The sequence below is a fragment of the Chaetodon auriga genome, chromosome 21 (assembly GCF_051107435.1).
Source record: "Chaetodon auriga isolate fChaAug3 chromosome 21, fChaAug3.hap1, whole genome shotgun sequence".
NCBI lineage: Eukaryota > Metazoa > Chordata > Actinopteri > Chaetodontiformes > Chaetodontidae > Chaetodon > Chaetodon auriga.
This window is the reverse complement of record NC_135094.1, coordinates 16,694,431-16,719,538: the sequence shown is the minus strand read 5'-3', so window position 1 is coordinate 16,719,538 and position 25,108 is coordinate 16,694,431. Positions and strand designations below refer to the sequence as shown.

At 42.6% G+C, this 25,108-nt stretch overlaps 1 protein-coding gene across 5 annotated transcripts in view; it reads left to right on the top strand.

Annotated features, from left to right (window-relative positions):
• Window positions 1-25,108, top strand: part of ntng1a (netrin g1a) — a 100,872-nt gene that overhangs the window by 25,711 nt on the left and 50,053 nt on the right. For all 5 annotated transcript variants that reach the window (XM_076761528.1, XM_076761531.1, XM_076761527.1 and 2 more), the window contains exon 3: window positions 22,549-23,192. In XM_076761528.1, coding sequence (XP_076617643.1) covers window positions 22,549-23,192 — 644 coding nt within the window. The remainder of the gene's footprint in view (window positions 1-22,548; window positions 23,193-25,108) is intronic.

Genomic DNA, 25,108 nt, shown 5'->3' with positions numbered 1-25,108 from the left:
AAAAATCTACATATCTATCAGCCCTGGGTAGTGTCTGCAGGTGTTCCTCTCAGGCTTCATATCCAACAACCTTCTTGCTTTCAGCGAATAATAATAACTGAAGGCAACTCATACTCTTTTCAAACTGGACAAAAAGCCACCAACAGCCATTAACATCTGGCTTTTATCTTCAGTGAACAAGGGTACAATCAGAATTCATTCCCAGGTCAAATGATTCTGCAGGAGTCGCAGGTATTCATCAGTTCCAGCTCCAGTCGGCAGTGATGGAAACATGACTCCTGGGTAGACATGCTAATTTTTGCCCCTTTTCCAGCACGATGCTATGGCATGTGTGGAAGTTCTGGATGTTGGGACCTAAATAGCCAGGAGCATTGTGTGTTTTTTATGCAGTCTATAGGAATAACATGCAACATTGATATTGTTGTTTGTGTGTGTGTGTGTGTGTCTGTGTGTGTCTGTGTGTGTGTGTGTGTGTGTGTGTGTGTGTGTGTTTTAATCTTTCCATTGGGATATTTGGAACTCATGCAGGTCATGTAAGCTGCCAGTTTCAACTAGTTCTTCTGCCTGCCACTGAGTTTCTTGGTATTAATTGACTTGTTCCAAAGATCATCCACACACACACACACAAAAAAAAACCTCATTCTTTTTAAAACCATCCTTATTTTAACAGCCGTTCTTGTAAGCAGAATCAGTCACACACACACACAAGAATTTGTTTACCATCATGCAGCTTATCAATGAGTTTATAAAGAAGTTACACAACCTGATTCAGATCAGATGACAAAACCAAGAAGAAACAACCATATTTCCAGCTTTTACCCTGGTGTTAATGATATCTCGGAGCAAAACCTGGCTCGGGCCCCTGATTCACTGCTACTGACTCTTTTGAACCTGCGGAAGTGCTTTTGGGGAACAGATCATAAGAGCCAGCGTGTGTCTATATGTGTGTTGGTGTGTGTGACTGTCTCGCTGTGTATCCGGGTGCCATGTGGCACTGAGCGACTCAGCTCTGCTCTGCCAAGAGATAAGAACACAGGGTAAGCCGCTCGCTGCGCCAGCCTACTGGATTTCACCTCTGAATCGTCTTTGTTGCAAGTTGTAGGGCTGCTCTATTTCTAAAGTGACAATTCTTGCAGAGCTCCGTATTGACTTTATATGCTGTACATGCTCCATGTGAGAATCTATTTGAAATAGATTATCAATGGTAAAACACTTTAGAGGGAAGAAAAAAGAAGCTAGATCCTGCAAGGGCTGGAAACTATGAGGATGTTCAAGCATTGTTCATGGGGACATTTTCACATGCTGAGTGGGGATATTAGCATGTAATAGGCTGGTGTAATTGTTTTGGTAATGTAAGTACTTTAATGTTAAGTACTTTATGTTATTATAGCACCAGAAAGATTATGTGAGAGATGCTGTTTAATCTACTGTGTTATTGCAGATGAGTGCATAGTGAAAATAAGGGAGACTGGCTCCTCAAGTGAAGGTGTTAGACTGTTGTGCTGACTGGATGAATGTCTGCAGAAGATTTCTGCCAGTGAAATGTTGGCAGCAGTCAGCAACTAGGTCTGCAACAAGAGGGCAGTGCCTGCTGGGAAGTGTAGGCGGAGGCTGGCATATGGCTGACAGCGCTCACAGGCTTTTGCCTCACCAGTGCTTACCCTTGTTAGGCTGCCTTTTTAGCTTGTTTCAAGTGTGCAGAGCTGAGATAGTTCAATCCATAGTGGTAATTCAGTGTCGCATATTGATGGGCAAAGGGGTCAGTGGCCACATGGTGTCATGCTAGTGGTGTCGCAGCTTCTCTAGCAGTCAAACCACAGATTTATTTAAAATCACTGTAGACTAAATAAGAGTGACTGGTTTCAGAAAGAGGTGGTCTCTTCTATATGAAAGCACCCCCTCACTTTTGGCATTTCGTCTAAATAGCACAGTGTCCTCTTACTGTCCTGCCATATTCCAGATGCCATGTGCTGAAACCAATGAGCATCTGTGACGGTTTTGTAGATTTTGTTTTGCCCTCAGTGTGACTTCTCAGGCAACAAACAGCTGCCGTACCTTAGTACCTCAGTAGCAGTGCTGTATGAAACCTGAAACGAATACTGGCAGACACTAAGTGCTGAATACAAGCTATTGCCAATTTTATACTAAAATTTGTCAGTTAATTTGTTTATTTACTCTTATTAATCTCTTTTATAATCTCATTTATCCAGCAACGACAGCTCATTATCCAATTGCTTTAACTTCCCGCTCCAGTGCTGTTAAAAACTTACTTCAGCTGTAACCTTTGAAATTCACTGTTTCCTCTCCAAGATTCACAACAACTGATTTGAAAGGGCTTCTGTCGGCATCCGAGAGCTGAGAGCGGGCTGTGATACCGCTGCTCCCTGTTGGAAGCATGAAGGACTTTTTAGAACAAGATTGACATTACTCTTTTCACGACATGCGTGTTACCCTTGCGCTTTAATGTGTCAAGTTTAAAGCATTTATCTAATCATAACGGGCCCAGTTGCTTGTCTGTAACCACCATGGTTGCTCCCTGAAGAAATTACAGTAGATGTGAAAATTAAAGCTTGCCCTTTTCTCAGCTACTGTACACTGAACCAGTGTTTACCTTTGTTATATAATTGCTTGTGGCGTAGTTCTAGTTTTTACCCCTTTTCAGGGCCCATTATAAGTTAGACCTTATGAATATTCAGCACAGAAACTTTTACATAAAGGCCTGGTAGAAATATGATATGTGTTTGAGTGACAGCCACTAAACATCCCCCCTCCTCCCAAACCTTCTCTTTTCAAATCCCTTCTGGACACCGCCTGGCTGCCTCCAGCATAACAATTTAAATCCCACCTGGTAATACCTCTTGTCACACTGACAGCTGTCATCAAGTCAGCCGTGTTCGCTGTTTAGTTTGCTTTTCAAATTAGCAAGTGGATATTTTCACAATGGTCTTTGTTTTTCCTCCTCTGAAAAAGGAGAAATACACCCTCAGGGAATGCAGCCAGGCATAGACTTGAGTTTTGCTCATGTTGCTGAGAATTGACAGGCAGTTTGATTTGTCATTTGCTGCAGTTTGCTGCCGCATTGAAGTTCTGAGTGTTTCAGTTTGGATTTGTCTGGTAGATGCTCGTGGTACTTGATCACGTCTGTTGTACACTGTGCACAGTTCAAACTGCCTGCTGCCGTATGTGAATTTAAAGCTTTCAGTGTCATTCTGAAACAACAAAGTTTTATTTCTGGATTGCTGCTTTCATCAAATGTCTTCTAAAACCCAGAATTCAATTTCAGCTAAAAGCCTGAATTTGGCAACGTCTGATTTGGAGCTATACTTTGATTTAAGTCAACAAGACTTAATAAGAAAAACACAAAACTATCAGATATTTGGAACCAGGTCGAATTGTTAACCTCGGCACAGATCAGCATCTCTTCAGCATTAAAATACTCACAGGGAAGTATCATGCTGCATGTAAAATCGCAAAACAATCATTACGTTGAATTAAACCACCATTATGGCAATGATTTAGGCTTACTGTCGGCCATAAAACACAGCATAAGTGGAGCCTGTGGAGTAATCAGCTAATGTTCCGAAAGCAACAAACAATAATATTTAACCGACTGACTGGAGGGCTGCAGCATGCCAACACGTAATCACTCTCCTCTCCGATTACCCCCAACCAGGCCTCGGTATTTGAGTTTGAAAAGCAGCCATGACCGTAACTTTGGCTGTTTATGTGCGCAGACGTGCAAATAAAGGCTAACTGGATGTCCAGTATGTCACCTTGCCTGGCGATGCTGCAGAACACCAGCCAAAGTGGAGAATTTGGAAGTGAGTTGGCTTGTGTGAAGCAAGCTGAGGTGAGGAGCAGACCGGCCTAAATTATTGAGATCCGGCCTGGCAGATCACACCCAGAGAGATCCTGCTGTGAGGAGATTCAGGTTGAGGGTAAACCCACAAGAATTTCTTAGTAGCACTTCTGTTCATCTCTCTCATTCTCTGCATCTCTTTTTTGTTGTCGTTGTAAATGGACTAAAGACCACTTTTCTAGTCTACTGATGACTCAAAGCGCTTTATAACACATGTCAACATTCACCCATTCACACACACACACACACACACATTCGTACACTGATGGCAGAGGCTGCCATGGAAGGCGCCTTCCTGCTCATCAGGAGCAATACAATGCTTTCTATTCAAAGTACCCTACAATGATTCTATGCTCATCTATGCCCACCCATTCACACACACGCACACACACAATTTGGGGTTCAGTATCCTGACCAAGGACACAGACTGGAGGCCTGTTTTCCATCAAAAGCTATTAAACTTTTTAATATAGCTTTTACTTGTATTCAAATGAGGGCCTTATACAAGGATCTTGACTTCTATTTTAACAGAATTTAGCAAGGTAACAGTGCTTCGACCCCACTTGTATTTCCAGGCTCACATTAGCATTTCTAAATAAAAACTGCCATGTGCACATCCACAAGCACACCGTGACAGTATACACACAATCACAAAACTCTGAAGGTTCCCTCTCAGTCTCTTCCTCGCTCTTTCCTACCTTTTTTCCTCCACATCTGAATTCCTCCTGAGCACAAACGCACAACTTTTTTTTTTCTAGCCTTCAGAATCCCATCAAGTCCTCTCGTTGACCTGTTTCAGTAACGAATAAAATCAAATCTATAGCTCATTCACACACAGACCAGAGAGTTAACCTAACGTACATGTTTTTGATGATGAGGGAATGCCACACAAACACAGGCAGAACATGAAAACTCCTTAAAGGACCTGCTCTGACCGGGAATCGACACTGGACCTACTTGCTGTGAGGCGACAGTGAAAAAGCTATTTTAATGCCTGATTCATCAAAACGGACATAAATCTGGCAGACACAGCAGTTTTACCTAACACCAACTAAAACTCGATTATCAAAATAGCCATTAGTTGCAGCCCTAGAAATTTGGAAGAGCATAACACCTTCCCCTCTCTAACAGTTCCCACTGTAGGTGTGATGACCACGTTTATTCCAGTGCAGTTGCAGTGCTACATAAAACTCTATGCAGATGATATAACTTTTACAAGCACATACCTCTGCACGCCGTTGTCATTAAGGTTCCTTTACAGAGCTCAGGCTCAAGGTTGGTGCACAACATACACCAACACAATGATTCTCACCCTCTTTGTAAGAAAGCCTCTGAAGAAACTCACAACAGAAACTTTATCAATTCCTCCTCACCTCAAACTGCAGAGGGCAAGCCTTCAGCTCTGTGAGGGTTTGTTTGTTTGCTGTTTCTTTACTCCTGCCTTGATTTGCTTAGAAACCATTTTGCTGGCACTTAATCACAATAAAATAATGCCACATTAAAAACAAGGAGTGTTTGAAGACAGTGTTGTTAACATTGACAGTACTACTAGAACTGTACTGTGGCACTTAGACTTTGTGAGTTAATTTGCCACTTGTAATTTCCAATTATGCTAAATTTCCACACAGTACCACAGCTTGTTTTCAGGGGTTTATTGATATTTAGGAGGCTTATTAATTCAGGTAGATTGGCTGTCATATTCCCATTAAGAAGTTAAAACTGGGAGGAGGTTTGGCAAGGCTGTTCTGTATCACTGCCAACAGACTCTCTCCAAGGGTTTGAGTCTGGAACTGCAGGCAGACACACACACACACACACACACACACACACACACACACACACACACACGTTCACAGTGTGGAGCCGGAGAACAAGATTGCTTTCACTATATGTGTCAGTTCATCATGTGCTCAGGCATAATTATAAGTAATATTACAACATTTCTAGTCGATAAATTTCCATTTAGGTATTTTCTATCACTGATTTCTGAAAGACAAGAATGATTCAGTAATTCACGTTGGCTGGCCTTAAGTAGCAGTCAACCTGGGAAGTGAGAAAAAATGTTGCCAAACCAACCATCTTGTCTCTCTCTCGTCGTTGAAAGCTGTTCCCTAAATGCTAATCTGAATTGCATAGCCCAAAGTATAAGGACAGAGTAACCAGCCATATTTGTTTGTTGAATATCTTGTGCCAGTCAGTCTCCATTCTTCTCACTTTTCTGGGAAGGCCTTTCACCACATTTTGGAACTTGGCTTCAGGGATTTATTCCCGTTCAGTCACAAGACAATGATGGTGGATGGTCACATTACACATCCATCCTAGGAATATTCGCTCTGTATCCCATTTATTCCTACTGAAGCCCACACGATAGATGAATTCAAGCACGTGTGTCTTGTTTTAGCTTTTTTTTTCCCAGTTCATCTTTGGTCAACTTTACGGAGCAGATGCACTCGGTAAGCTAGAAGACACACTTGTGTACTGCTGAACAAGTTCTTATCACAGTAATTACAACAAGAGAAGTCGGGTGACATTAGAAACAAAGTGACGTGGAGAGGAGGTTGTGGTGGATGGATGGGTCAACACAACATCGGACATTAACACAGGAGACTGCTGCTGTTTGTTTCCCACTGTTAGATGGTATCATATATGCTGTACAAAGCACCACATGAACATAGTGTCGTGTGTGCGTGTGTGTGTGTGTGTGTGTGTGTGTGTGTGTGGGTGGGTGGGTGGTTAATATGATGATGAGAGTTAAAGTTTGAATTAAGATCTATACAGCTCATGAACAACACCAACTTTCCTTCTTTGTTCATCAGTGCATCATTTAATCCTACAACTGAAGCTGAAACATTGGCCTCACCAAAATTTGAATTACAAGTCATCTGCACACACACAAACACACACACACACACACACACACACACACACACACAGACACACACACAAAAGAAAATTTACACACACTCCCCCAACACAGATATTTTTCAAATCCAGGCAGGGGTCGGATAATGCCACAGAGATTAGATCTATAAGGAAGGCTGAATTACAGCCAGCCCTCATTGCTGCCGATACTGTTGAGTCAGAGGAAAGTGGAAGTTTGATACTCCGCAGTGATGTGCATTAACTTTATTTTTTCCACCACCGCTTCAGTGACACCTTATTTACGTTGAAATGAAACGCCGGTTTGATTGGTATTGACATCGCCGACCCCGCCGCATCATAAAAAGCTGCATGCTGTTTGCTGTCTGTTCTGATAATGTGTCTTGTTTGTAGATGGCATTTTAGTGTTTTCCTCCAAACAAATAAAAGGCCTGTTTAACCAAATAGTGAACTGTGTTTACGTTTTGTATGCATCGTTTGAACCAGGAATTTTCCCCTTCGGCATCCAGCGCTCGCCTTTCCCCTCCCCCTTCCTTGCCACCACTTCCCCGCTAGCGCATTCTCCCTCGCCAGTATCAAAACTAGGCCAGCTGAACAGGGTACGCACAGAGCAGTTTGCCGGTGCAGTTGAAATGAGAGATAAAGGCTGAAGTCAAACAGACTTTCCCAAGATTTCCCAAGTTGCATCCGAGAGCTGTCGAAGCGTTCGCTTCCTGCCATGTTTAGCGTGGTGACAGAGCATTTGTAACACCTCCGCCCATGGCTTCCACAACTCTGTCACGTCAGATTAAATCAACTTTCAGAGAGGGGAAGTAAAGGAAGAGGTGGTAGAGCAGTAAGGGAGAGATCTTTTTCTGCTCAGCGAGTAGGGGTTTGAGATGTTGTTGGGGCTGGAAACACAGGCGCTGCACCCTACTTTCACCATGCATTGTTATTGTTGTCAGTCACGGGTAAAAAAGTGTATGCAGGGGTGGTAGAGAATAGCTGAACAGGAAGTTAAGGGTGAGAATGAACGGAAAAAACACCTCGAGTCGTGAAACAGTGATCCTGGATGGAGCGCCTGGGAATGAAACAACCTTGGTGTTTACAGTCCTGAATAAAAACCAGCACACTAGTATCCTTACATGGTCGCAAACAACTAGGAAAGACCAGGGGCCTCGTTTATCAAAGTACACTGACAGCAAGTGAATGTTTATATGAACTGCCTGCATGAAGAAGAAAGTTTTGATGGTCAAATAAAGAACTGCAGAACACAAAATTACTAAAAAGTACAATTCTAGTTATATATAATTAGTAATCTGTAATTGAAATAAATAAAAATAAAACAGGTACCAATAGGTAACAGTTCCTTATTGTTTTTCTTGAACGTCACTAACTCCTGTATGCAGCCACAGCTGCTCAGTAACGCACTTGGAGGAAAATAACGGCATCAATTCACTCTGAAACAAACGATTCCCCTGTTTTCCATGGAAAAACGGAAACACACGTCTTCATCACAGACAATTTATTTTTCATGCTTACATGGTTTGACAGTAGCACTGGGAGGTGTGTGTCTGTAATCTAGGAATTGTACCTGCGATTACACCTGCGCGTCACTGGGGATTTGTTGGTACGCATCGTCAGGAGCAGTTCTACATGCATGCACATTCTCAAGCACATGAAGAAATTGATAAATCCGATTCTGTGTGTGCAAGTAATTGCACACATGATTGATAAATGAGGCCCCAGGTGCCTCTGCCTAAAACACTGTAGTCTGGCTTCCAGTCATTAGCATTTGATTACACTAATTAACGACTCCCTCTATGGTTAAACTAACTTGACTATGGCTGAAATGCAAACATGTGCAGCACATGCTCATGATGCCACCTTGAACATGTAGGAATGACCAACAAATGTGGCACCCTTAAAGAATATGCTCATCTTTACAGCATTTATAATGTGCCAGCTTTTGGATTTAACAAGAAAACCATTCGTAAGGTGAAATCTCACTGTGGGTTGCACAAATAGTTTTGATTGCACGCATCTCTGTAGGAGTTCATGAACAGTCAAGCACCAAAATAGGACATAAGAACCTGCAGTCAGCACTGTTCTCTTTTATTCTACAAACCCAGTCTACAAAACTCGACTCCTTGCCAAACAAGGAAATGTAGATCCGGGGGATATTGCTGCTTTCTTTGTCCCAGATCATACTGTACACTGTAAGAAGACAATTTTGTAGTTACTGTATGCATATTAAAAGCTCAAAAAATGCCTAAGTGCTGATGATGATAGCACATTCCCAGGGCAGCTAAGTTTAAAAGGAGAATATCCTTCAGTGTGACAGTAAGTTTCTGTTGTTTTTATTACTTTCAGCTGTGAAATGGTAAAAACCCAAATGATGTTCGTCACGCCGTTTCCCCAGAGTCGGCAAATATAAAAAAAGCACCCTTGAAGAAGCCATTCGGATTTTATTCTAGTGTCTGTTAAGACATTAGACGTGTCTGAAACGACGAACAGGAACTCCTAGATGCAAAAGCAGCGTGACGTTTCAGGATGCAGATGTGCCAGGATGTGAACAAGGGGGCTGAAAACACACAGGTGCAGATTGTTTTAAGTTCAACATTCACACGGTTAACGAGGCTCATTGTTCAGGACTTTTAATCGTGTTTCTCCAGATTGGTTCTGCAGCGCAGGATAAAGCTGGCTGATGTTGCACATGTGTTACTATTATCTCATGACCCCACACTGAAGCCTGACACTGTGACAACACGTGTAAAATATCTGAAGTTAGGGACCATCCTGATTTTTTTTTTTTTTTTTTTTGGAGATGATTCATGTAACCTTACACCCATCTGGTCCTTCTCCTCATTATAAACACAACCTCCTTCCCTAAATGAAATGCGCACAGTGTGACTCAATGCAATCCGGCTTGTGTTTTGTGTTAAACTCTCCTGTTCTACATTGTTTCCATTATTCATTTCCACCTGGACCATTAATAGCAACAATGATGTATATGAAGTATAATATATCATGAAGTTATATTGCTTCATTTTATGTCATTGTGGGCATTTTATCTCAACATGGAACACATATGGAAATAACATAAATGACAGTAAAACAGTAATTTAACACAGAAAATGAGCTGACACAGTCATTTGTGAGAACAAGCAACAACAAGTCAGTCATCATCTTCTTTCTCTTCTCCTGCCCTTTCTCCTCCTCCTCTTCCTCCCCAGCAGGAGACAGCATGACCATCAAACCCCTTACGTCACAAAACCTGCCAACACATGAACATCTGCTGCCGCTAAGTGCACTAACTTCCTGACTGAGCCCTTTGCTCCTGTATTTATAGGCAAACTATGAATATTTATGTGGAATCTTACTGGTTTTACATTTTTATTGTCCTGCGAGTGTAAACAACGATGTTCCCTTCCCTAAAGTCCAAGAGCAGATATCTCTTTATGTCAGCTATCTGTTGACTCCGTAATGAGCGCAGCCTGTGTGCAGCCATCACAAAATCAACCACTGCATCTAATCCCTCTTTAAAGCAGGCTGCAGCCTGAAACTGGTGTGCTGCTGCTGCTGCTGCTGCTGCTGTGTTTGCTGCCAGAAATGTACACAAGAAATTTTGCAGGCCACCCCGCCTCACACACACTCACACACACACACATTTCTCTGTGTGGTCTCATTAGTTTGAATCTCTCAGTTTAATTAATCACTAACGGAGTGTTTAATTCATCTATAATTTCAGCAGAGTGGAGTTGATTAGTGTAGTATTTCCCCCTGGCCCTGTTAAAGTTTTTGATATCCTTTTCTGTATTTTTTTTTCTTCTTTTTACCCCCTCACACCCCCACCGCTCAATTTTCTCTCATCTTTTATAATGGCGGCTCATCAAGAGCTCAGAGACAATCAGCTGGTGGAGCACCCTTGACTCCCTTTTGAGGGTTGTGATTACGACGGTGGCAGATGCTTGAAGTTATTGTAGTAGAATCAAGTGGATCCACTTGTGTTTCATTGTTGCTGGCTGCGTGCTCTTAGAGTCTTCCCTCAGTTTTTATTTTCTGGACCGCTGCCTTTTTTTAGCCTGACGTGATGAAGGGGAAGAGAGGACGAGCTTTCAAAGAATCGATGCATCAAGTGTGCCCTCTTGCTTTGGTGTGCTGTTGCTGGTGGCATTGAAGAGTTCCTTTATCTCAGTTTTAATCATGCATGATGACCTAGAATGGCATATTTCAGAAGTTGATTTGTTATTCACACAGTTTTTGACGGCTGCCTTTGTACTGACTGGTGTTCGCAAATGCTTTCTATAACTTTAAGCTAAAGAACGGATTTGTCATGTTGTTATTTTTTTTTTAATCCTTTGGCAAAAAAAAATTGAAGTGGTGACTGCAAAGGGACACAGTTATTTTTTGTGGTTACAGCTGCTGAGTGCTAAGTTAATGAGTCTGTGTATGTGGAAATGAATGTAAGTCTATAGGATGTCCCCAAAAGTGAAGGAAAATCGACTGTGTGTGTATGTATGTGTGTGTATTTGTCCTTATTTTTCTTAAGGGTTCTGTGTGACTTGCCTTTAAAATGAATGTGTGTGTGTGTGTGTGTGTGTGTGTGTGTGTGTGTGTGTGTGTCTGTGTCTGTGTGTGTCTGTGTGCGGGTGCGTGCACACATGCCCGCGTTGCCTGTCAGCGTGTTTGAGTGTCGTGATCCTTAGAGCTCTGAGAGAGGAAAAGGCCCGAGCTCTTTTTCCCAGGAGTCATCTGCCAATCATTTCCTCAGATTCAGTGGTAAGAAAAAAATGGAGGGGAGGGAAGGAGACAGAGAAAGAAGAATAAAGGGGGGGGGGGAGAAGAAAGTCTCCCTGTAGAATGACTAAATAGACCTGCAGTGATCTGACAGAGAGGCCTGGAGCTGAATCTCAACTACACTCTGCACAGTTAAATATCCACACTGCCAAGTCAGAGCTTTACCACAATATTGATTTTAATCATCTCTTAAAAACGCACATTTTCAAAAAATAAATAAAATAAGAGCCCCTAAAGACAAGGAGGAAAAAAAAAAGAAAATGGATATCTTGTGAATCCGGAAGACGTCGACTTATGGTTTGTTTTTGTTTTTTTCGACACATCCAACACCCTCGGCCCTCCAACCCCACCCTGCAGACCCCTTTGAGATAATTAGAAGGTGCTAAATTTACCCCCTGCTCTGGCCGCTGCTGACCGAGTCACAGACACACTCATTAACGGGAATAGATTCTCCATGTACTCACGGAGGTCTGTAGAGCCACTAATGAGGGGTGAAGCTTGATGACGGGGGCTTGATTGAAAAGGCATCGCTCGGAGTGAAATGTGATGGCACTTATATGGCTGCAAGAGCTTCGGAGCAAGAATGGCATGATGGCCACCACGCTGCTTCGCTCATTCTTCAGTGGCAGCAGGCCAGATGAGAAGTCATTTCTCCTGCTAGCATTTATTTTCATCACAACACATTTTTCTGGCGTTTATGAGTAAGTGTGTCTGTTTCTTAATGCAGCCAAATGAGATCCTAAAAACTGTGGCATCTGTCCAAAAAAACAATACTATATCTCTCTATCGGGCTGAAGGTCAGAGCAGTCATTTGCAGGGGGAATCAAATATTGGTTAAAGAAAAAGAGTCAAAAGGCCTGATTTTTTATTATAGTCACTAAACCCATAGAAATATGTTCCTTAGTCCTCAGTGTCTGGCAAAGCCTTTCTATCTAACCAAACCTGTCACAGTGTGAACAGCGTGTTAGCAGAGCAGCGGTGTCAGCCCTCCATCAGTGTCTGCACAGGATACGTTCAGGGACAGTATTGATTGTAGGTCACTCGTGTTTTGACAGCACTCGGAGCCCAACACACATCCATGGTAGTTACACAATTAAAACGGAAGACTTAGAACTACACCTTGGTGGCTGATGAGGGCACCAAATGAATATCTGAATGGTTAAACTCACAAACTTAAGACGTTTTATTAATATGCATATATATCATTTACAATGCGAGCAGGAATGGATGGGTTGTCCCCGTAGCTGAAGGGCAGTCATGATTCTGACTGAGTTACACGAGAATGGTGAGAGAAAATATAGCCTTTCACCTGTAGGAGGCGCTGAAAATACGCTAACTATGAGCACCAACAAACTGGAACCGGAGAGTAGGTGTAATTTCACCTTTGTTCATCTTCTTTTTATTGCTTCCATCACTTTCTTCCATTTATTTTCATCGCTTAGGATTATATTTCACTTGGATGTATTCAATGCTGAACCCTGCTACATTTCTAGCAAAGTCATTCCCACATCAGCATCTAGAGTCGCTGCTTTGTGATTATAACATATTGCGATCAATTATATGCCGCACACCAAAGAAATACATTTTTAACATTGTAGTGTTTTAACCAAACCCTATAATTTCTGATGCGTAGCGGCAAAATCAACATTTGGACAGACTCAGGCATGGTTAGTCCCAGGCTGAGCCACATCAGCAATCACTGATATCGGTGCCCCTTTATTCCTTTGTGTTTTACTTCCTCCCCTCTGGCGTGAGGACAGCAAATGCTCTAGCACTAATTTGTAAGGCAGCCTTATTGTTGCAGCAGGTCGGGGTGTGCATCCATGGGGAAGAAGCTGGGGCAGCTCCCAGCGCTGGGGTTAGCCTCTTAGCCTGGTCAAGGTGACAGAGATTCATGTATCTCTGGAGGGCTTCTACACAGGATATGTAGCATTATTATACCATTAAAAAAAAAAAAAACGTGGATGGAGAGATGGCGAAAGGGAAAGGAATGGCGATGGGGGATGGAGGGGTAGTGAGTGTGATGTAGACCCTGCTTCATGATGTCAGCTCTTGGGGGATTTCTTAGCTAAAAGATAAGGGGTGATCATGGCCGCAGGCTAGTCTTCTTTTCAAATCGTAATGCACAGCGAAAAATTCCAGAGTCTTCATGTTATCTGACAGGACAGTTTGATTGAGAGATGTAGCATTGCAGCAGCCAGCAGATCGATTGTGCCCTGGTGTATTGACTCACTGTGGAAATGTCATCTTAATGAAAAATGAATGAAAATAAGAGTGCTCCATTCCTGATCTGGTGCAGCAATGTCGCCTAAAATATGTTCTTTATTTGAAGCTACAAAAAAGCCACATCTACTGGTGTACCTGGAAGCTGTGCACTTAAATTTTCACTGTATGTGTCACATTTTTTTTATAACAAGCGTAATGCATAATAAAAATGACCAGTTCCAGACAGCACTCAAACAGAAAAGTTAAAAAGTAAAAAAGTTTTGCTTAAGTTACTTGTAAATTAATAATGCCCCATTTTTCTTTTGTAGATTTGAATAAAGTCTTTGATTTGAAATGGCACATGGTACACTTGTTCTCTTTCCATTTTAATACACTACCGCCTCCACCGGGTATTCGTCACAGGTAATTTATTATCATTCCATATTAAGACACCCGTGTGTAAATCTGTGATTCCCATCCAGAGTTACCCCCTGGGATACCTTTGCAGTTGCCAGGAGGTTGAAAGATCACAGCATAGCTTGACTAATTTGAGAAAATTGAAATTACATTTTTTTCCCAGTATATCTACATATTGAATCAGCTGTAACAACTGAACACTACATGTTGCGATTGAGAGTGAGAGATAAAGAGAGAGAGATAGATTGAGAGATAAATGGTTAAAACAGACCCCCTTTACACCTTGCATTGAAATGCATTTTGGGATTGCTTGACCACATGGAAGTGCAGGTGTAAATGCACCCAAAACACATGGAGGATGGATTGTGTAAATGTGATTGTCAGTGCAAATTTAACAACTACGTGGGCTGAAGTAACACCAATAATAACACCAGTTGCAGTCTCCCACAAATAAAATCAAAGACATGATTTGATGCTCAGGCTTCATCCGTAGAGGTCCCCATCACATCCTCCCCCACCAGCATTGCATTTCTTCATCCACTGCATGACACTGACCACAGCTGAAATAAAAGCAGCTGCATATAACAGTGATCTCCTCTGCTTTCATCCTCAGTGTTGAGTTTTTTATTGTGTTGTTGAAGACAGCTTCTTCCCTCACTTTGAAAAGCAATCCAAAGATGTATTAATACCTTATTTACTGTGTGTCTAAGTTCATAACTAATTGTCCTAACGAACAGCTTTTGCACCTCAGCGCTCTACACAAACAACTTATTCAAATTAAAGTCAACAGTTAATTCAAACCGTGCTGCATGTGGTTCAGAGATTTATTTTCATGCTGCCAGACACCATTCACCTTTTCACTCTTTCTACATTTAGATCAGGAGATCTTTCCATAGATCACAGTTTATTTTTGCTCCGAGAAAACCGTAAGCATGCACGTTGTGCTGCGTGAATAAGTTTCCTTAACTTAGAGTGAACTGTGACAATGTTCTTTACTGTAGCATTAACCTGTCAGCTCAACTGCCTGTGTTAAAGGTATTCTTACAGCCATCAAACAACCCTTGGCTGTAGCTCTTAATGGGTGTACTTGCCTTGCTCTCACAAATCTACCATCTCTTAAGCAGGGGGTATTGTCCTGTCCTCCAAAGTGTATCGCAGTGGCACCCGGTGGGGCTTGCACTGCCATATAAAAGATAATGGAATATAAAATTGTTTTTATATCTTCTGAATGTGCAGAGGCTGCGTGCTGAAGGCATTCCCCACTATTGTTTTAAGGCTCATGAATCTTCTAAATCGCCACCACTGATCGCGATGAACGCAACACGAGGACATTTACACATCGTCTCGCCTCATAAACTCCCCTCAGTCGACTGGACGGCCGGCACTGTGGTGCTTAAGGTGGCTGATCGGTGCGGCTCGTTGCCTTAGATCACTATTGGATTTCCCCCACTGGTGCCACAAAACAGCATATTTCATCTGCTGGACGCTTTGAGCTGTCGGTCTACGTTCCACTTCAAGCTGCCGAGGGTTGGTGGAGCACCAACACTCTTTATTTATCTGTGTTTGTGTGGGTGTGCAACAACTGGCATGGTGAGACTAACTTCATAGGCTTGATTCTTCCTCTTTCAATTTTTTTTCTCAGTTCATTTAGTAAAATCCAAATTATTCAAAATACAATGAGATAAAAAAAGAAAAATGAACATAAAATGAGAGCGAGAGAGAGTGTTCAAAGGCTCTAATGCCCTCAGCGGTGTTTAATCTTCAACCCGTAACTTTAGCTCATGTCAAAATATGAATTCACACTTTGACTATTTTGACCTAAAGGTTACAGTAAAAATATTAACTTTGTCCAAATGCTATTCTAAAATCTGAAAACATGCTAAAACATGCCTGTCCTGAGACACAGTTGGCAAAGCTCAAGCTGTTGTGTGTTGGGGTGTGTGTGTGTGATTTCAGGTCCCCCGTCGCATTGTTGACCATGGGCCAGGCTGGTCGACCTCCGGCCGACCCTGAGCCATTTGAAAATATGATTGTAATCCTTGTGAGGATTTGGCCTGGGTGTCTATTACCACTGTAATCTGTCACACTGGCATCCAATATTCATTCCACGTCCAGGTTAAGCCCCTCTTTCTGTCTGCATCACCCATCACCATGGGAGAGAGAGAGAGAGCGAGAGAGAGAGAGAGAATCCAGTAAAGGTGTTGGCATGACTGGAGAGAGAGAAAGATTTTGAAATTGAGAGAGCACTGCTTCAATCAAGCCCCTGGGTCGGGGAAGAAGAAATCTATCGTGGAACACAAGGTCTCATTAATGCAGCAGGGATAGCTTTAACCCCCACCCCCGTCTCACACACACACACACACACACACACACGCACACAGACACACATACGCTCACACCTCGCCGAGGACAGAGAGGTAAAAATGTGGAAGAGAAATAGATAGATGTAAGAAAGGAGATTATGCATTTCTGGGGAGAAGGTGTGAGAAATTCTACACCGCTGATGCAATGAAATGTTCACACATGTGGCACAAAGTTGTAATCGACGTGTAGGTGACAGAAATATTTGCCTGCTTTATGAATTTCTGTCAAACTGAACTTTGTAGCACGTTTTCCTCGTCAATAGGTGAAGCTGGTTTCATTTCATATTTCATATTTGCTACCAGTTTTAATGGACAGCAGGAGACAGCAGACCTGTCCAGGTGGAATGTGCGGCTTGTCCAGTGCATGCTGGGATTGCCTTCAGTCCTGCATGACCTTGGACAGAACAGAAGATGGATGGATGGATGGATGGATGGATGGATGGATGGATCACGAGATGTTTGGTCAGTTGTTATTGCTGAGCTCTGAAATATCAGACGCCTGACTGTGCTGCGTATTGATAAATCCATGGTGCTGTCCGTGGTGCTGAAGTATAAATACTCAGTTCTATATATATTGTAGCTTTTATACTCTGTATACTGTATACTCTGCATCACCTTTATGATCGAAGTGACACAGAGCAACACGTAGAGGATCATATAGACTCACTGCCGTCTGTAGTATTCTTATAATGTTCCTGTAATATGTCTGTGATCATTCAGTTGCATCTGTGCTGCTGAAAATACACCCCCCAAAGCTTACCCTCCCATTGGGCCATCCCCCTCCCAGTTAAAAATTAACAAATCATTGACTGCTTACAGACATCTAAGTGCATGTGATCTTTAATCTTAATGCATTTTAAACCTCTGTGCCAATAAAGATTACTCTCCTAATAGACCACTGAATCTTTAAAGACAGCAGTTGCAGATGCAAAGCAAAGGATAAGAGTGGGAGTGTGACTTGGAAATGATTTGGATTTATTTCTTCAGAAATTTAGCTTCTTACCAAACCCGCAAAGGCTGGAGCATGTGGCGAGGAAGCAATTTGTTTCTCTCGTCGGGAGTTCCCGGGCTCTGGTATTGATATGTGTTTAGTGATAAACTCCTCCCATCACTCTCCATGTGTCTTTGTCTTTCTCATATACAACAGTGACAGCAAAGACAGGAGTCTGTGTGTGTGTGTGTGTGTGTGTGTGTGTGTGTGTGTGTGTGTGTGTGTTGGTTGGTTGGCTGGATGGATGTTGGTCTGCCTGCTGTGGCATTGCGTAGGTCTGAATCCGAATGCATCTGAATAAATAAAGCATAATATCTCTTATAGACCACACATTATGTAAATGAATTCATTTAATTTCTTGCAACAGCTGCAATCAAAAAGCCAAAAGTCAAAATGTATAAAGGATGTCTGCTTGGCTAAGTTAGTAGAAATGTATATACTGTAAGTATACGTACTGTGTGCAAGGTGAAGAAATCCTTCAAAGTCTGCTCAGAATAGCCAGAGCTCGAAGCTGCAGTGATTGACAATTGCCTTGTGTTGTTGTAACGTTCTATTCTGAACTATTAAAACTGCCTTAAATGGTGGATGTGCACCGCTGTTGTATTGGGCTATTATTAATGAAGCTCTTTTTCAAGCTCATAGTTTAAAGGTTTGCGTGCCTCTTGTTTTACATTTCCAGATGTGACCAAAATGTAAAACTGATTGTTTGGTTCTTTGACAGTCCGGATCTCGATGTCAGTGCTCTTTTAATCAAACTGCATCAGGTCCTGCTTCAACATTTTCTCCAAGGTCAGCAGCTGTGATAAGAAAGCGATAGGTGATAAGAAACAGCTGATAAACACAGTAGCTAAAACATAACCAAAGATGATTTGAAAAAAATACTGCTTTCCCTTCACAGTGTCAGCCCTTTAAGAATTTTCCTCTAAAAAAAGATTTAAAAACAAGATCAAATCACCTTTTTACCTTGTTTTATTTCTCTCAAGTTTGCATAGCTTTGAAATTAAACGTATTAGTGCAAGAAGAAAAAGAGAAGGAAAGGTAGAAAGAGGGAAAAAAAAACATGGAGGGTGGATTCAATCTGCTATCTGGGTTAGAAGTGCAAGACATCTGTCACGCAAACGGATTTGTTTGATTGGTGGGAGCCCATCTATCTAGATGGCTTGTTGGCAGTTAGTAAATTTATATTCCCCCAAGTACCGTCCTCCATCAGCGGTGTGGCCGGGGGCCGAGGCTGTCAGCCGCCACGGTCATCTTATTTAAAACGAGACATGTTCAAAGCTCCGGTAACTTTCCTGCTCTGCACTTCTTTTGCATATGTATATATCTGCTTTTCATCCCAACTTTGACCTCTGTATTTGATTTTTGGTACAAATGAAATAACTGATAAGGACAATTACACATATATTCCCTCCCCCACTTCTGTCAGAACAGCTCTCTGTGTAAAGTTTTGTTCTTAGGGTTTTTCATTTATGTATATGTATGTTAGGGTAAAGGTTGAAACATCATACGATTTACTTGCTTGAGAGTTAAATTGAGACAGACAAATGATGTGAAGTGTTCTCACACTTTGTGAGTGCATGGGGCAAATTGTTCCGTCTCTAACGTATCTAAAAGCCTTGGTCGGCAAAGCGAGGGAAAATGCTTTCCTCTGGCCTAAACGCCAGAAATGACGCTGGTCTGTGGAGTGCAGCTGAGTGGATTTAGTCTAATTCATTATCCTCCACGTTGCCGCTTTGTTGATTTTTATTCCTCTAGTCAGTTGGTAAAATTAGCCTGAACAGTTTGACAATAACGGGCACAACGCCAAATGAATTCAGAGCAGCTTCCTGATGATTTGTGAAATCCGCCCACACGCGCGTTGGCGCACGTGAACACCCACCTGCACGCACACGCGCCTGCTCTCCTCGCATTATCTCACTGCATCACAATGCTAATAATCGGATTAAGCCTCTGTGTTTTGGGTGGGTTGACGGCATCTCTATTAGCGCCAATTTAGCGTGACTTATCCCGCTTCAGCAACCTCAGCGCTGGCTTTGTAATCTGCGATGGCTGTCCCCCGTCCTGGCCACTTATCATCACACTAGGATTAATAGAAACATCTTTTGTAATTACAGCAATGCTGCAGTGCCTGTCAATTATTTAATGTGTGCCAAACCATTAATCGGCTAACAGAGCCCTCCTTGCTGCCCTACAGTAAAACACAGAAACCTGCCATTGATTTTCACAAGGCCGTATACTCAGCATCTCCTTTCTCTTCTCCGGAATGACCGGTGAGGTTATTGATCTTCATAAAGGCAGTATTTTGTCGTTAGGCGAGAAGCGGAGGAGACAGTAATGAAAGGTTTTTAACCTGTGTGTTCAGGGGAGCACCGGACGACTGGCCAAGGTTGCCAGGTGCTACACGCAGCAGATTTTCAGCTGGCTTGCCCACAGAGATCGATACGGATACATCTTTGTCTGATTACAGAGATGTGCTGGTGTGGATCGCAGTTTGTGTGTGTGTGTGTGTGTGTTTGTGGGTGTTACAGTAATAGCTGATCACAGGATGGACCTGATTTAGATGTAAAGGAACAAAAAGTTTGGCCTCAAACATGATTCAGTGTGTGAAATTTATTTTGCAGAACAAAATTTTACATACAAAACCTGAGAACGTTTTACTAAATCTGATAAACTGTTAAAGATTAATCTCCCAGCTGAGCATAAAGTCGTTAAAATGAGCCCCACCTTAATATGCACAATATTAAAATGCTGCCCACGTATGTCTGCATCAATAATATAATCCATAATAAAATAACTGTCCAGTTTGTGTATTTTTTCTAATAACACATCAGCACTTTTAATACCAGATTGAAACGCAGTGTTTTGCTGTTTCAAGTCTGTTTTCACCTCTGACCTCACCCAGCAGTGATGTGGGTGGTTGGCTGTGGTCTGTTGAAGTGTAACAGCACCCAACAGTGATGTCACAGGGTCCACCTGTACATCACTGCAGCAAGGTGAGAAGTTAAACCGCTAGAGGTCAACAAAGATTTTCAGGTGCCGTTAACTAAAAGTTGAAATAACTTATTAAAGAGTAACAGTAAGGATCTGAGTAGCTCCTTCACCACTGTTTCTAAGTCTAATGAAGTAACTCTTACATTACAAAGTCTGTAGACATGATAGTGAGGGAACAATTGTCCAATGTAAAACTGAAAACTTCATTTTAAGTCAGATTTTATTAAAATATAGATTTCTCTAACAACTTTTAATAGGATTTCAGGCATACAAGGGCATTATTTTAAAGGAGATGTGCTAATCACTCAAATGCATCAGCAGGAGTGCTGTTCAATTAGCGTGATACAATAGAAATACAATGTAATTAACAATAATTAACAGGCAGGGGGAAGAAAAGCAACATGTTGTTCCCTCTTCTCCCAAATCTACACCTGTGTCCCACTGTCACTCACTAACAGTTTTAAGTCTCCCTGAATGAACGCATTTCCAACAAGCTACAGCAACACAGTCGGCCATCCTGCATGCCAAGTGTGTTTTTTAGAGACTGTCCACACCCCCTAAGCAGGCATAACTGTCGGCTATGAGTTATTACACATCTGTCTGTGGATACGCCGCGCACCAGATGCTGCAGTTAATGGCACACCTAACCTCCCACCATGAAATGGTACACTAAAACCCAAGTGGAATTTTCCACTGCCAGTCTGCTTTCTTCCTTCCTTCTCCGTCTCCTCACAGCCACCGCTGTCCAGTGCTGGGGGAAGCCTGTAGGGGATGGTCCAGACAGGATATTAATGGGACCCTCCAACAGTCAGAAGGCCTGACAGAGCCCTGTTTCATTGTCACCTTGCCTTGGAGGACAGAGAAAAACTTGCAAAGCTTATTAGCTGAATGGAGCTGTTTCTCCCTCTAATTTACTCAATCTCTGCCTCACCGCTTCATTACACTGTCTTACACCAGAGGCCTGCTCCTCTCCCTGTTTCCTCACCACATCGCCACACTCGCCTCTGCACACACACACACACACACACACACACACACACACATAGGCTCACGCACAGGGTGACATCTCCCACCTAATCAAGTAGTGGATTATCTTGTCCTGATAAATTGGAGCTTGTAGCACTTGAAAGGTCCTCTTGGAGGAGTGCCTCCTCCCCCTGACAGCTAGATGGAGCCCCCAGGGAGCAAGGAGAGAACATCGCCTGGTAATGATTTGTGGTAAATCCGACAAATGTTTTTGGAAAGACCTCTTTCAAGCAAGGGGTGTGATGAATTTGAAGCTTGCGAAGAGAGTCTGAAAACCACGAGTCAAATTCTGACATGAGGGATAAAAATAGACATATGTGAGCCCTTTATGAAAGAAGCTATGATGGAAATGATACAAAATATTTCGGTTAAGTCAGGTGCACAGCCTGCTTAACAGAGTGAACGTGCTCTGTGTTGATGACTCAAAGTGGGAAAAAAAGTAAGATGCTCGAGAAACACAAGATACTTACAGATACTTGAAGACCCAATCAATTAATGAAGACCGAATCAGCTCACCCGGAAATATGACTGAAAAGAGGCCATTCATTTTCTCTTATCAGTTTATGAATGATTTGGCGTTTTATCAGGGCCATTTGGCACATAGGGCACAGTATTCTTGTGATATCAACACTGGAGAGCAGGAGACAACAAACGTGTTAATTTCAGGGCCTGAATGGATATGACATGATATATGAAGTAACTTGGTGTAATGACAATGGACAGGGGGGAATGTGCTGTAATGACAAGAGTGAACAGAGGCGTTGGCAGACTCTCAAAGATAAATGTGCAACATAAAACTACATGGCTCCAAATATTGATGCCTGCACACTCCACCCAGCAGAGCATGTCTATGCACTTGACACACTCATTCCCTAACTATGAGACATAGTTAGAGAAGTACAACGCCATGCTTACATTGAGTTGTCTTCATAATCAACTGTGAAAATTATGTAATTTGTTTAAGACCAAGACCAAGAATTTCTCCTTACTTTTTTTCTCCTTCTCTCTTGTTTTCTCTGCGCTCTCTCTCTATGTAGGAGAACCCCTACATGTGTAATAATGAATGTGACGCCAGTACAGAGGAACTCGCCCACCCTCCCGAGCTCATGTTCGACATAGAGGGCCGTAACCCTACAACCTTCTGGCAATCCACATCTTGGAAGAAGTACCCAAAGGCCCTCCTGGTCAACATCACGCTATCTTGGAACAAGACCATCGAGCTGACTGACGACATCGTCCTCACCTTTGAGTCAGGCCGACCCGAGCAGATGGTCCTAGAAAAGTCGCTGGATTATGGACGAACCTGGCAGCCATACCAGTTCTATGCTACTGACTGCCTGGACGCCTTTACCATGGAGCCTAAGACGGTGCAGGACTTGACTCAGCATACCCTGCTGGACATCATCTGCACTGAGGACTACTCACGAGGTTATGTGTGGAAGTATGACAAAACAGTACGCTTTGAGATCAAGGACCGCTTTGCTCTGTTTGCTGGACCCCGGCTCCACAACATGGCTTCGCTTTACGGCCAACTGGACACTACCAAGAACCTGAGGGACTTCTTTACCATCACAGACCTGAGAATCCGCCTGCTCCGGCCCGCTACAGGAGCGACGATGGTGGACGAGAACAACCTGTCCAGATACTTCTATGCCATCTCTGACATCAAAGTCCAGGGCAGGTAAGACCTGAATTCTTTTGTATACATGCTATGTGGTAGACTTGAGGGTGGATTACCAGCAAAGCATCTGTTTATGGTAATTCGAACAATTCCAAATTTGTAAATGAATTTGCGCCAGTCAACAATGTGGGAGAATTTCTTGCCTTGGGGTATCCGATCAGCTAATTCAGCTATGGGTGGACCAACGTTCAGGACTGATAATGCACTGATGACTCTTAAGGCTGATGCCTCAGTGGTTTTTCTGCGGTTTTATTGCAGTGACAGTACAACTACCCAATAGTGAAGAAAAATGCGTTTACCGTTACCATTCTTTCCAATTAGGCAGCGGATCCATAATGATGTGCAGAGTTCACCAGTTGTCAGCATGTCTTAATTAACTAAGCTGCTAACAGCTTGCTGAAGCACTCTATTTTGGACGCCAAATTCACTCAGCTGTCTATTAGCCCGTGGAAGACTTAGAGGTAGCATTTCAGCCATCAGGTCACTGCACGTTGTAATTAGTGTTTGATTTACGGAGTCCACAGAGGGTCATATAACATGAAAACAAGAAAGCATTATACTGTTAGCGGAAAAGCCGACAAAAGCTTCCCCTTCCTGACGTTACGACAAGAGTCACTGGGGCATAGACTTAAGTGGATCTGTTTTACACTGTGTGCTTTTTCAATTTAACAGATGTGAATATGGTTGTAGGGATGAAGATTTAATTACTCTTGTTGTGCTTTTCACACATGAGAGGCTCGCAGTGCAGAAGTGCAGAGTGGCGGAACATCACAACAATTCAAAGATATGGGCAGAAGTGTTGAAGTCAGGCTGCCAGAGACTAAACTACAAATAGAAACATCAGTAGAGTCCTGCTCACAGCAGACATCAGTTTCTTTAAATAATGTGGTTATGTGGAAGCATTAAATAATGATTAGAATGATAATAAGGCCTTAATTGTTGTCTTTCTCATCTCATGCTGGCTGATACGCAGTCATATTGTAATAATATGTTTGCTGCTGTGACACTGTTTACATTAATATTGTCACACGCCTTCAAGCAATTTAATGAATCTCTAATTTGTTGATTTCTTTAATGCGCCATTAAAATGGAGTACAGCCTTACCACACAGCGCTCTAATGCACTGTAAATGGGCAGGTACCCTTGAGCACAGGGGGCTACGATAATGAATGCGTCTTTCAGAAACTGAATTTTTGACTTTTCTCGTGATTGAGAAGGTCATTCAGCGAAAATAACTGGAGGGAATTTACTAACACAAAAGAGTTGGACGGGGCATCCATTCAACACGCGCTGAAATGAAGGGGGGCTGTCATATGCGCAGATTATTTATTCTATCTGACTAATCATGACTGAACTCATACATCCCTGTGGGGCTGTAGATTTGAGAAATGGCTGTGCGCCACCATTGGTCCGCTGTCGTTTACCAGCCCGCTGCTTTTAGAGTGACGCTCGCCTGAGAAATGTTCCCCACTGTTTACCAAAGGTAACACACAGTTCAGCCATAATGAGATACACTCAACATAGAGAGGCTACACTCTCCTTTTCCCCCTCCCATGGCGAATCACTGCTCAGCCCCTTTCTCCATGCGTCGTATACGAGACATAAGCTCCTTAACCCCCGGAATACAGTTCTGTGAGACTCGGTGGGAGCGATTTTGCAGGGGCAGTGAGGTTGAGTCTGGCATATTTCACTGTGCTGGACTGAGTTGGATCAGGAGAGATGGAGGGGGTGTGGAGGGAAATACAGTAGGAGAGCTGGCAGATTTTCTGCCCTTGCCACAACAGTGTGAGAAACAAAGAAAGGAACCTAAGCTCTTTGCCAAAGTAGGTCAAGCTAGAAAAAGAAGGGAAGAAGCACAACTTCACAGAAGTAGACCTCTTTGGATCTGTAACATGTAGCTCAAGTTGTTACCGGGA